This window comes from Mirounga angustirostris, unplaced genomic scaffold (genome assembly GCF_029215605.1).
Source record: "Mirounga angustirostris isolate CCGP_5_RB_7025 unplaced genomic scaffold, mMirAng1.0.hap1 SCAF_7, whole genome shotgun sequence".
Classification (NCBI taxonomy): domain Eukaryota; kingdom Metazoa; phylum Chordata; class Mammalia; order Carnivora; family Phocidae; genus Mirounga; species Mirounga angustirostris.
Genome location: NW_026991715.1, coordinates 95,015,681 through 95,027,156, shown reverse-complemented (window position 1 = coordinate 95,027,156; position 11,476 = coordinate 95,015,681). Strand labels below are relative to the sequence as shown.

The 11,476-nt window shown below is 51.3% G+C and overlaps 1 protein-coding gene across 1 annotated transcript; it reads right to left on the bottom strand.

The window, feature by feature from the left end:
* Positions 1 to 1,755: 1,755 nt before the first annotated feature.
* On the bottom strand, positions 1,756 to 11,029 carry KCNMB1 (potassium calcium-activated channel subfamily M regulatory beta subunit 1). The gene is made up of 4 exons (XM_045901550.3): positions 10,891 to 11,029; positions 8,625 to 8,782; positions 7,003 to 7,174; positions 1,756 to 2,868 (listed from the first exon to the last, which is right to left on the bottom strand). The coding sequence occupies exons 2-4, from the start codon at positions 8,756 to 8,758 to the stop codon at positions 2,599 to 2,601; spliced, it is 576 nt and encodes a 191-aa protein (XP_045757506.1). The 5' UTR covers positions 8,759 to 8,782; positions 10,891 to 11,029; the 3' UTR covers positions 1,756 to 2,598.
* Between the last annotated feature and the right edge of the window lie 447 nt (positions 11,030 to 11,476).

The window sequence follows — 11,476 nt, the reverse complement described above, 5'->3', positions numbered from 1 at the left end:
ACCTGGCCCCTAGGGCTTTGGAGGACTGGGGCCCTCAGCCCTTTAGCTGAGTCTGCTCAGGTACTGTGGTTGACAGTCCACTCTGGAATCACACAGCCCAGGGCTTGATTCTTAGTGCCTCACCAGCTATATGGATGAGCTTCAGTTTTTCATAATATCATATAGCACTTACCGTGTGGCAGTTACTATTCTAGGAAGCTTATAGAATAACCAATTTAATGCCAACAATCCTAAAAGGGAGACATTGTTAGTTCCTATTTTGCAAAGGAGGAAATTGAGGCACCGAGAGGTTATTTGCCCAAAGTTACCAACTAGGGAATGGCAGGGTCAGGTGTTTGAAGCCAGGCTGTCCTCATTCAAGTTCACATAGTTAATCACTGTCCTGTGTTGCTTCTCCTCCTCTCTGACGTAGGCTCAGTAGTACCTCACTGAATTGTTACAAGGCAGACTGCTTAGCACAGTGCCCGGCATGTAATACATAAGCACCAATAAATGCTAGCTAACATTATCACTGGTATCATTGCTTCTGGAAGTTTCTGAGTATTCAGTTACTTGCATTCTGGCCACCTACCATGTGCCAAACTGTTATTCGGCACCCCCAACGACCCTAAAGGAGGAGTCACTTTTTTATAGATGAAACAACTGAGAATCAGTGAGATGAAATCTGGCAGAAGCAGAGACAAGATTCCTACCCAGGGGCTGTGGCTAGAATCACAGCTCCTGAAGGAACTTTGGAGACACCAGCCTAACTTCACATCCAGCTCAGGGCTTGCCCTGTCAAGTAGTCATTTATCTGTTCTGAAAAGCCCAATGACAGGGCACTGGTTCTCTATACCAGTGGTTCTCACGATTGAGGGCACGTCAGAAGCCCCTGTGGCCATTGTTAAAACACAGAGTGCTGTCCCCTCCTCCGTCTGCCACCCACCCCCACCCCATCCCACCGCTTTGCGGTTTCTGACTAGGAAGGGCTGGAGCCAGGGCCTGAGAATGTACATTTCTCCCAAGGCTCCACAGAATGCTGATTTCGCTGCACCAGGAACCATACTTTGAGAACCGCTGCTCTAGGAAGACTTCTTGGAGTAGTAATGGCAGAGATGATGGCATGCTCCACTTGTGACCTTTTCAAGTGTGAGACAGGCTTCCCTTGCAGGGCCAGTGCCATATACTTACCTGCATTGTAAATTATAAATCCCCATCTATATGGTTCCCTTCCTTCCATAGAGGGTTCTTAAAATTCTATGTTCTCAAAAGCCTGCCTCTGATTGGAGCCCAAGCCCTCCTGAGCCCACTTCCAGGGCTTGGTGACGTGAGGCTCACCCTTCCAAATCCTTCCAAAATAATATCTATCATTGCTTTTGTGATTAAAGACAAGCCCAATGAGGGGTACCTGGGTGGCTTAGTCGGTTAATCGTCTGCCTTTGGCTCAGGTTATGATCCCAGGGTCCTGGGATGGAGCCCCATGTCGAGCTCCCTGCTCAGCGAGGAGCCTGCTTCTCCCTCTCCCTCTGCCCCTACCCCCCACCCCAGCTCGTGCTCACTCTCTCTCTCCCTCTCAAATAAATAAATAAAATCTTTAAAAAAAATGAAGAGAAGCATATTTGTTTAAAAAAAAAAACGAACAATGAAACCACACCTTCCTACTGCTGAAAATTTAGAAAAGTACCAAAGGTAAAAAGAGCGATGAGAAAGAAAATTAAAATTAACCACCATCACAATCCTCAATCCCACTGTTAATATTTTGATATATTTTAGTGTATTTTCTTTTTTTTTAGTGTATTTTCTTATAGCCTCTTGTGATATATATATACACACATATATATTTTTATTGAGATACTGATATATAACATTACATTAGTTTCAGGTGTACAGCATAATAATTTGATATTCATATATATATTGCAAAATGATCACCACGGTAAGCCTAGTTAATATCTGCCACCATACACAGTTACAAATTTCTTTTCTTGGGATGAGAACCTTTAAGATTTACTCTCTTAGCCACTTTCAACTATGCAATACAGTACAGCTAACTATCATCACCATGCTGTCCCTCATATCCCCAGGACTTCAGTATTTTGCAACTGGAAGTTTGTACCTATATTTGTTAATATTGGAATAAAAACGTACATAGCACCTAGTGTCCTACAAGCAAATTCTAAATGTTCTCTATACATGGGAGCTGCTGTGATTTTCATTATGGAATTCAAAGAAGGAAGTGAGGTCTGCCAAGGATGACAAAGCTAGGCCTTCGAGCCGACCACAAGAATGCCGGCACGGAGACGAGCATCCTTGTCGTCTGTGGGCTGGTGGGGGCGCAGCAGGAAGTGGGTTTCAGTCAGCTGAGTGGGGACAGGTAATGGGAAGCGGTCACCAGCCGGCCTTGAGCTCTCTGAAGCACCAGGGAACCCGTGTACATTCTTAGTCAGGAATGACATGACAAAGGGACTTCCCAAAGCCCATGCAGGTAGCAGAGGTTGTTATGGGACGGAGCAGAACAGTGAGAAGGCAGGGGGAGGGGGCAGGGGTACCCAAGTAGGGAGCCAGCTGGCGGCCCACCCAGTCCCCTGTGGCCCCCGCATCTCTGTGGCAAGGATAGGTCTACTTCTGAGCCGCCAGGATGGAAAGGGACTGGTTGATCTTCACCATGGCGATAATGAGGAGACCTCCGGTCAGCAGGAAGGTGGGCCAGAAGAGAGAGAAGAGGAGGGTCTGGGGCCCATAGAGGCGCTGGTACAGGACACTGGTCTCATTCTCCTGACTTGTTGAGAAGCAGTAGAAAATCGGTTTCTTGTGGAATGTGGCCCTGACGTTCTCCACATCAGCCCGGGCCGCTTGGTAGTTCTCCAGGCTGCCTGGGATGTAGGAGCACTGCGGGGGGAAGGCAAGAGCACCCATGAAGTTGGAAATCCTGGTTTCTCTGGGAGAAATGAGGGGCCGGCATGAAGTAAAGAAAAGTGTTGGCTTTGGAGTTGGGCTTCCAGGTGGGAGTGAGGTCTGTTGAAAGCTTGGCAGGCTGTGCACTGCCTGGTTCTAGAGGGTTCCTTCACAGTGTCACGTGTGAGGCGGGTGGCCCAGGAGCTGCTCACCCGGAGGCAGGGGCCCAGCTGGAGTTCTGGCTATAGAACCTTGGGCAAATTGCTTACTTACCTTTCTCAGCCTTGCTGTCTTCTCTCTTGAAGGGGTTAAGAGCAGTATGTCTTTCAAAGGATGTTATTAAAGATGGACTTCAAACTTAACTAACCAATGGGTGACACAGACCAAGTGGGCTCCATATTCGGATTCGGGGCAGAGGTCATACCCTCAGTTTCCCACAGGGCGTGTGCACATAATGTCCACAGGTAAAGTGGGTGAAGGAAGAAGATGGTAAGAGCCAGCTGACACTCGCCTTGTGCCATGGAGGACAGTCAGGGACTGGGCGGGCCTGGTGAAATGGAGAGAGCCAGAAGCATCCAGACTGGCAATCTTCACTCCATCTAGACGATGGATGCCATGCAATCCAGGAGACCTACTGTAGCCAGGCCTCCGACATTTCAAGAAAAGCCAGAAAGCCAAATTTTAAGGTGAACTCCCACAATTTTAAAATATTGGCAAAAATGTGAATTGCAAACCCTTTGAGGTCTAGCTCTGTGTGAGTGAAACAAAAGATATTGGCAAGCCAGTATGTGACACTGGGATTCAAAGGAAGGAGAGAACACGTTTGAAAGAACTTACACAGGTAAAGCATAGAACACACTTAATTCGCACACCGATTGTTGTTATTGGGAGCCTCTGGGTTGGTCAGGTGAAGTCCAGTTAGAAAGCTCTGCAGAGGAAAACTCTGCACAGTGGGGAGACCCTGGTTTTATCTCTGTTCTGTGCCGGGAGGTCTGAAGGTTTTTATGTGAGGCTCTGGAAGGTTCTACAAGGTGGGTCCCCCACAGCACCTGCAGCAGACTAGCTGGAGGGCTGGCCAGAGCACGGGTTCCTACTCACTCTGAATTGTTGAGGGTGGACCCAGCAAACAAGTGACTCCTTCATGCATAGTAGTTTGAGACCACTGGCCTGGGACAGTCATGTCCGAGATCAAAATGTGGAGTGTTGAGCCGGCTTCTCCCCAGGCCTCGGTTACTCCCTGGATTTGAAAGAGACCCTGTCCCCAGGAGGCCTGCCCTGACAGTACTCATCCAGCAGTAAAGAAGATGGTTGCATCACGGTCCTGACAGCCTGGGGATGGGGGAGCTGTGTCCAGAGCCGGTTCCCAGCCAGCCAGGGAGCAGCCGAGGCTGGGGAGAGCTGCCTCCAAGGAATCTGACATTCAAAGTTGTTGGGCACTGCAGGGTCCCAGGAGCAGCTGAATTCAGAATTCCGCGCGGAGAGGACCTCGCCTATCTCCCCAGTGCCTCTGACTATGACCTTGGGTAACCGACCCCATTGAGCAAAGGTGTGGCTGTGGAGCCAGAGAGACCTGGCCTCAGCCACCAGGTCCAAGTTGTGTGACTTTGGTGGGTGCCACCACCTCTCTGAGTCTTATAAATTAGGTCTGTGAGGGTAGCTACCCGGACGACTTGTCATGGAGACGGGACTGGAAGGTGCGCTGCAGAAGCTGACCCGGGGTGCAGTGCAGCAGGGAGACGCTAGCAACCTCAGGGTCAGGCAGGCAGCCTGCAAGCCAGCCCGCTCCCGGTCCCTCTCACACCAGTGATCGCTTCGGCTTGACTTTGGAAATTTACTTCTTGCTCCTCGGGAGAAATCAGCAGCCATCAAATGCCAAAGAAGAAGCAGGAGACCTGGTAGGAGCTGATTCAGGGGGATTTGGGGGCTCTACCCCCATCTGGTGGGGCTGAGTCATGCTAGTGTTGACAGAACAGGTCTGGCCCCCTTGCACTGTCCAAACCCACTTCTCTGTGACCCCCCCCAACACCGTCAGTAATCCCAATGTGCACCCTCGGCACCTTGCCCTTCCCATCCCATCAGCTACCAAACTGACCATCGGCAACCATCCCTACTGCAGGCCCAGTCTCCATCCTGGCTGTTGGCCATGGCTCCAGCCCTCCGCCTGGGAACTTCACACTCCTCTGTACCACTCTGATCATGCACCAGGTCCACAGACCCTTTAAACACTGGTTGCTCACAGAAGTAATTCTAAACCTCAGACTCCCCCGGAAAGTCCAGAGATGGTGTAGAAACCCAGTTTTGTTCAGTCCCCAGATGGTTCCAGTGCATGGCCAGAGTTGAGCAGGGCTAGCTTGCCCAGTCACATTTTAATTCCATAATTCGGTAGTCCTTGCAGAGATGACGGGAACACAGCTCGTACGTTGCCAGAATATCATTAGCACTTCCCTTCTTTACGGTTCTTTATGGTCTCCTTGAATTTAAATTCCTGGGATCCAGTAGAACCTTCCCCTGGGGGAAATGCTGTGGGAAATGGTGGATCAGTTAGGAGCCACTTATGACTTGACTCCCTGCTACAATCAGCACCATGAGCGTTCTTCGGAGTGAACTTGTTCCAGATAAAGCTCTGGCCTTCTGATGGAATCGCAAAGGAACTTCGAGTGTTCCGAGCCCAGGTTGGTGAGAGACCCGTCCTGGTGGGATCAGAGAGTGCTGACTGCCTTGGCGTTCGCTCTTCCTACGCTTGCTTCTCAGGCAGATCACCCCCACTTCTCATGAGGTTGAACCAGTGTGGCTTTTGGTAAAACGGTGGTTGTAGATAAGCTTAACTCTTCCCCCAATTCCCTTCCTCATGCTGGACTTTCAAAGCTTTAAAAAAAATTCCGATTGAACAGGAACGCCTAACTCCATGCTTTGTGGGACGGCTTCCTCCACCTGCTTCCCTCACGGTGCTGGGCTGTGTTTTGCCCTGGGATTCAACACATACTTCTCCTGGCCTACTGCATTGTGTCTGCTGTCTCACTCAGACATCCTTAAAGACTATTGTTTGAGCAAAAAAAATCTGTAAAGTGTTTGCTACAATCTTTTTTTTTTAAATATGGGAGTGAATTATTATCCATAACTTGTAGCATTCTTCGTTAAGGTTTTGCTTCTCTCAGAAAAACAAACAAAAACCTACCACAGACCAAAAGCTTTCTGCTTCCATAATTGGGTCGTGTGGAGCCCACCTGTGCAGCCTCCCTGCACCCCACTGCACCCTGTGTTGGTGACGGAAGCACCCCTCCCAGTCCCGTCTCTTCTAGGCCCTTCCTCCCGCCGCGCCCGGGTCTCTGCCCTCCCCTCACCAGGCAGGCAGCCCTCGTGTTTCCGGGTATCTAACAAAGCCTGACCCAAACGCTTTTCGGACACCCTCACCTGGCTGTTGGCTGGAAAAAGTCACTCCCGCCTTTAACCGCATGATTTTGTCTGTTCCTCTCTGTGGCACTGATCCCTCCCCACTAGATATTATTTCCCACATGAGCTCTCTCCTCCTGAGTCCAGAGCTCCTCACACAGGACGTGCTCAGTGACTACTGGATGAATAAGTAAATGAGGGAATGGATACGGCCAACTTGTATTTCTGGAAGAAAGGACAGGATGGGGGTCTGGGGGGGCGGTGTGGAGAGGTAGTGATGGGAAAATCTCCCAAGCACTGGCCTCCAGAGATTGCTTCAGCCCCAGGCCTCTGGTTTCACTGAGGGGGGGCCAGTCTAAGGGATTCTTCTCCGTGGGGTCAGCTCTGGGTCTGGCCTCTCATTTGACTCACCCTATAGAAGTGCCTGCCATCCACCTGACATGGAGCCCAGCACACCACACAGCCTCTGAGTCCATCAGAGCCCTTCGGCAAAGGTGGCATCCGGGTCATACAACACTGAGTGGCACGGTGGGGATTCAAACCCAGGTCTCTCTGACTCCAACCCAGAGCTGCTGAGTCTGGCTGGACCTCATACCAGCTGTGGACCCTTGTCAAGTAGGTTCGGTTTTCTCAGCCTCCACTCCCCAGAGCAGGGATGGGGATTCAGTTGGGAAGAGGCCCACACACCTGCCAGGGCCAAGGGGACACGTGCCCATCCCCCCCACCCCCAGTCAGTACCTGCTGGTTCTGGTCCCGAGTGTCCTCTGTGTGGTACAGCACAGCCCACCGGCCCACAGCTGACACGTTGACCCACAGGCACGGGTACTGGGGTACCTTCTTGCCCTCCAGTTCTTGCTGCTCCCTGATGTTGGTCTCAATCAGATGGCACATGGATTTCTGGGTCCACACGCTGGGGAGACCATGCACACACATACATATCTCAGAACCTGGGCGGCACAGAGCACCAGGTTTCAACCCCTTTAGAGAGACCTAGGGCTGGGATCCTCATCTTGCCATAAGCATCCAGCACTGAAGGAGTACGACCCCAGAGCCGCTGGACCCAAGAAAAGAACCATAGAATCAGAATATCAATGCTTATTAGCCTCTTAGACATCATCTACATAAATGGTTCTCACACTGGCTGCTGACCCAAAACCCTGGGGAACTTTTGAAAAGGTTCCCATGTCCAAGCCACACCCCAGAAGGGTTGAATCAGAATTTCTAAGGTGGGCGATGCTCAGGCCCTGATATGTTCTTAAAAGCTCCCTGCCTTGGTTCTGCTAAATAGCCCGACCCTGAGACCCCTTATCCATACCATCCTCACCTTGCAGGGGGTGGGAGGAAAAGCTCAGAGAGCTCAAGTGACTTTTCTGAAGGCACACAGGACCTGAGAGCAGGTCTGATGAGCTTCAGAATCTGTGTCTTTTCCCCAAAAAAGAATAGATGCAGAAGGGGCTTGATTTGTGCCAGGGTAGGGAAGTGGGTGGGGATGGTGCGTAACCAGCAGATAACGGGTCACAGGCATACAGCAGCTCTGAACAGAGCCTCCCTTGGGTAAGATTCCAACCTGGAATCACTCCAGGGTTATAAAAAGTGAGGAAGAAGCAGGCCCAGGAGAGGCTAACAGGCTCATCAACACATCAGCAAATCAATTGTGACTCATCTCGCATCTATCAGGCAGGACACACAGTGGCGGAGGGGCTGTCAGCAGCTGGAACAAGCCCCGAGGCGAGGGTCGGAGACTTCTCAAAAAACAGGTTGAGAGAACTGAGCACATTTGCTCCAAATAAAGAATGGATCAGGAACGTCACAGCTTTCCCTTCAAAAGCTCAAGTGGTTGACTGTCAGGGAGCAAGAAACATTCTCTGAGATTCCAGAAAAGAGCTCTACGGGAGCAGTGTTGACTCAGTGTAGACATTTCCTACTTCTCAGAAAAGCCCCCAAATGAAATGGTATACACAATGAGGTCCTGAGCTCCCCGTCCCTTGAGATATTCAACAGGAGGCTAGACGCCCACCTGGCCACGAGGTTTCAGAGGGGAAGTCCAACTGTGCAGACAAGCTATGAAAATCTATAGCCTCCAATTTCTCCTGGGATCAAACTCACACTGGGGCATTTGCTCTGATCCTTTGCTGCTTCTTGTGAGAAGGGCCTCCTACGTCTGCTACCCCCAAGCCCCAGAAACCCAGGTGAGCGGCGTCCAGTCAGGCACTCGAACCCTTCACCCTCAGAATGATGTCCAGCCCTTCCTGCCTGGTGTGAAGTCAAGGGGAGGGGTAGGAAGAAGGCTGGGGTTCCTGGTAGACCAGACCCGTAGGAGAGTGGCTGGAGGATGAGGGCAGGCGGGGAGAGTTCCGTACCTTTTCTGGTAGAGGGGCAGCATGGTCGTGCCCAGGATATAGTAGGCGATGACGGCGCACAGCACCATGGCCACACCCAGGCAAAGGGCCCGGGTCTCTCCCCGCTTCTGGGCCATCACCAGCTTCTTCCCCATGTCCACTGCAAGCTGTGGTCATTTCTAGAGCCACAGAGGTGAACAGACAGGAGATCAGCACAGGCGACGAGTAACCCACAGAAGGGGGGACAGGTAAGAGGGGAGGGTGCTCAGTGATCAACGTTACCTCTAGTTTGCTATGGAGCTTTGCAACTTTGACCCCGTGTAAACCTCCCATCAACTCTGAGAGGCAAGTGTTATCATCCCCATTCTACAGTTGAAGGATGTGTGGTTCAGAGAGGTAGCGTGACTTGTCCAAGGCCACACAGTATGTGATAGGTTCAGTAATGGCCCCCAAGAGGTCTCAGCCCTGGAATCTGTGAGTGGTACTTTACATGGCAAAGACCTTAATTTAAGGATCCTGAGATGGGGAGATTATCCTGGATTATCCATGTAGACCCTAAATGTGATCACAAGGGTCCTTACAAGAATGAGGCAAAGGGAGATGATGAGACACAGAAGAGGAGAAGGTGATATGACCAGGGAGGAGAGACTGGAGCGAGGTAGCCACATGCCAGGAAGTATGAGCCGCCACCAGAAGCCAGAGGAGACAAGGAACAGTGGATTGTCCTCTCAGCCTCTGCGTAGAGTGAGCCCTGCCGACACCTTGATTTCAGCCCTACCGACACCTCGCTGGCTTCCAGAACTACATGAGAGGAGATTTCTGTTATCTGGGACTCCCAAGTTTGTGGTGATTTGTTACAGCAACAATAGAAAAGGAATACAGGAGATAAATGAACACAGTGGGCAGTAAGGGTGGGACATCTGAGCACTTTCTCCTAGGACACTCATCTCAGAAAAACCTGGAGCATTTCCCAGTTAACAAACAATCCTCAGACTAGGCTGGCTGGGCTGGGGGCAGCAAGCAGAGAAGGGGCAGTGGAGCCCCCATCCAGCTAGGTGGGCTGAGTTCTTTCCTGGAGCATGGGGTGCACCCGAGGGCTGCCCTTGGCACGTGCCCTACCTTTCAGGCCCCTCAGTCCTCCCAGCCCCGGGCACACTAGATGCTGGGAAGGCAGGAGGAGAGGAGAGGGGAGGAGAGGAAAGGTTCCCCTGTCACAGAGAAGTCTGAACCCTGCCGCTTGCTCAGACCCCAACTGTCTGTAATGCTCTGGGGACATTGTTGCCTACACCGAGTGAGTGGCTTTGCAGAGTCATGATCAATGCTCCTAAAACCTCACAGGATAAAAGAATGGGGTGAGGATATGGGTATGGATACAGGATTTAACAACCACAGTGAGAGCCTTCAGGCAGGAGGAAGGGTACGCACTGCTGATGTCCCCTGAGGCCTGGACAGGAAGAAAGGGACTGTAGCTCTAATAGGAGGGATTTCAGTTAGACTCCAAGAAGAACTTCTCGATTTTGAGAGTTGCTGAGTATCTCTGAACTTTTTGGCTCTTATCTTCCGTTTAGAAAAGTCACTCAACATCTGGGGTGGATTTAGGAAAGATGGAGAAAGGTGAAAGAAGATAGGACCTGGCATTTTGGTTGACATTCTTTTCCTTAGAAGGACAGAGCACAGAGTACAGTGTTCAAGGGTTTGATAGAGTGTGGGGCAGGGAGGATTCTGAGGTCAGCAGATCTGGGATCAAATCCTGACTTCGCCACATAGCAACGGTGTGGCTGTTAAACGAGAATAATAGTATGTGCTTCAGAGAGTTCTGACAAACATCAAGTGACATACCAAATATCACATATTGATCCTGTGTCTGGCCCAACGCCAGCTCTCAGTAAATATTGGCTGTTACTATTAACAAAGGGAATCCCGAAGGTTTGGAGCAATAGTCCCCAGTGCTCTTGCTGAGCCTATTTTTGTCCCACCCGTCCCCTGGGGACAAGGGCCAGGACTGGGTCCTGCTCTCCAGCCTGCTGCCCTCTGGCTGCTCTGGAAGCTGGGACCTGAGTGCGAGGACACTGAGCTACTCGAGTGACCCAGCCATGGATCAGGCTACCAGACCGCGGGCCCAAACATCAGCAGGTCTAGTCTTGGCTGAGCCCCTCTGGAGCCCAGAATCGTGATGGGCTTCCCTAGGAAGCGAGTTCCCGCTGCCAGCTTCCCTCCTCCAAGATCTCCCCTCTAGCTCCAGGCTTTGGAGAAACCACTGCCCAAGTGCTCTGGACGCAGTACTCACAGTTTCTGGTGCCCGGGAGTCTTCAGCAGGCAGAGACTTTTGGCCTGGCCCCCAGCCCCCACCCCAAAAGAGGCTGCCTGAGCTGCAGCAGGAAGCTTGGGCTCCCAGCCCATCTCTGGGAAAGCGGCCTTTGGTCCCCATCTGGGACAAGCCTCCATGCCCAAACATGGTCAAGTCTGAGCACACAGCCCCGGGACACAAACTCCAGAAAGTCGATTCCAAGCCCAGGAGACAAGGGCAGCTATTCCCCAGGCCCCCACACCTGCAATTTCCAGGGTCTGTAGGAAACAGATTTTGAACAACAAAAGACTGAGCAAAACTGAGAAGCCGGGAAAGACCATCCTGGTACAATTAGAGACATTTCTTCATCACTCAGTCTCTCTGGGCTGGCAGAGAAGCCAGGAATAGGAAATGATTTTCCTTTTGTTGACACGAGGGAGGGAGGAGGAGTTAGAGCTCCAAGGGGTTGGGCTTATCAGTTACTAGGGGGCTGGCATATTCCCACAGGAGCATCCAAACCCTCCTGAGCCTTTGGCACTTACATGCTGTATGACCCTGGGCAGGTCACAGCACCTCTCTGAGCCTC

Excerpts from the sequence above, each read along its gene's own strand:
- KCNMB1 (XM_045901550.3), bottom strand. The coding sequence starts at position 8,758 with ATGGGGAAGAAGCTGGTGATGGCCCAGAAGCGGGGAGAGACCCGGGCC. Across the intron at positions 7,175-8,624 it reads CTGCCCCTCTACCAGAAAAG|CGTGTGGACCCAGAAATCCA; the intron begins GTACGGAACTCT and ends TGGTCTCCCCAG. Across the intron at positions 2,869-7,002 it reads CTCGGGACCAGAACCAGCAG|TGCTCCTACATCCCAGGCAG; the intron begins GTACTGACTGGG and ends TTCCCCCCGCAG.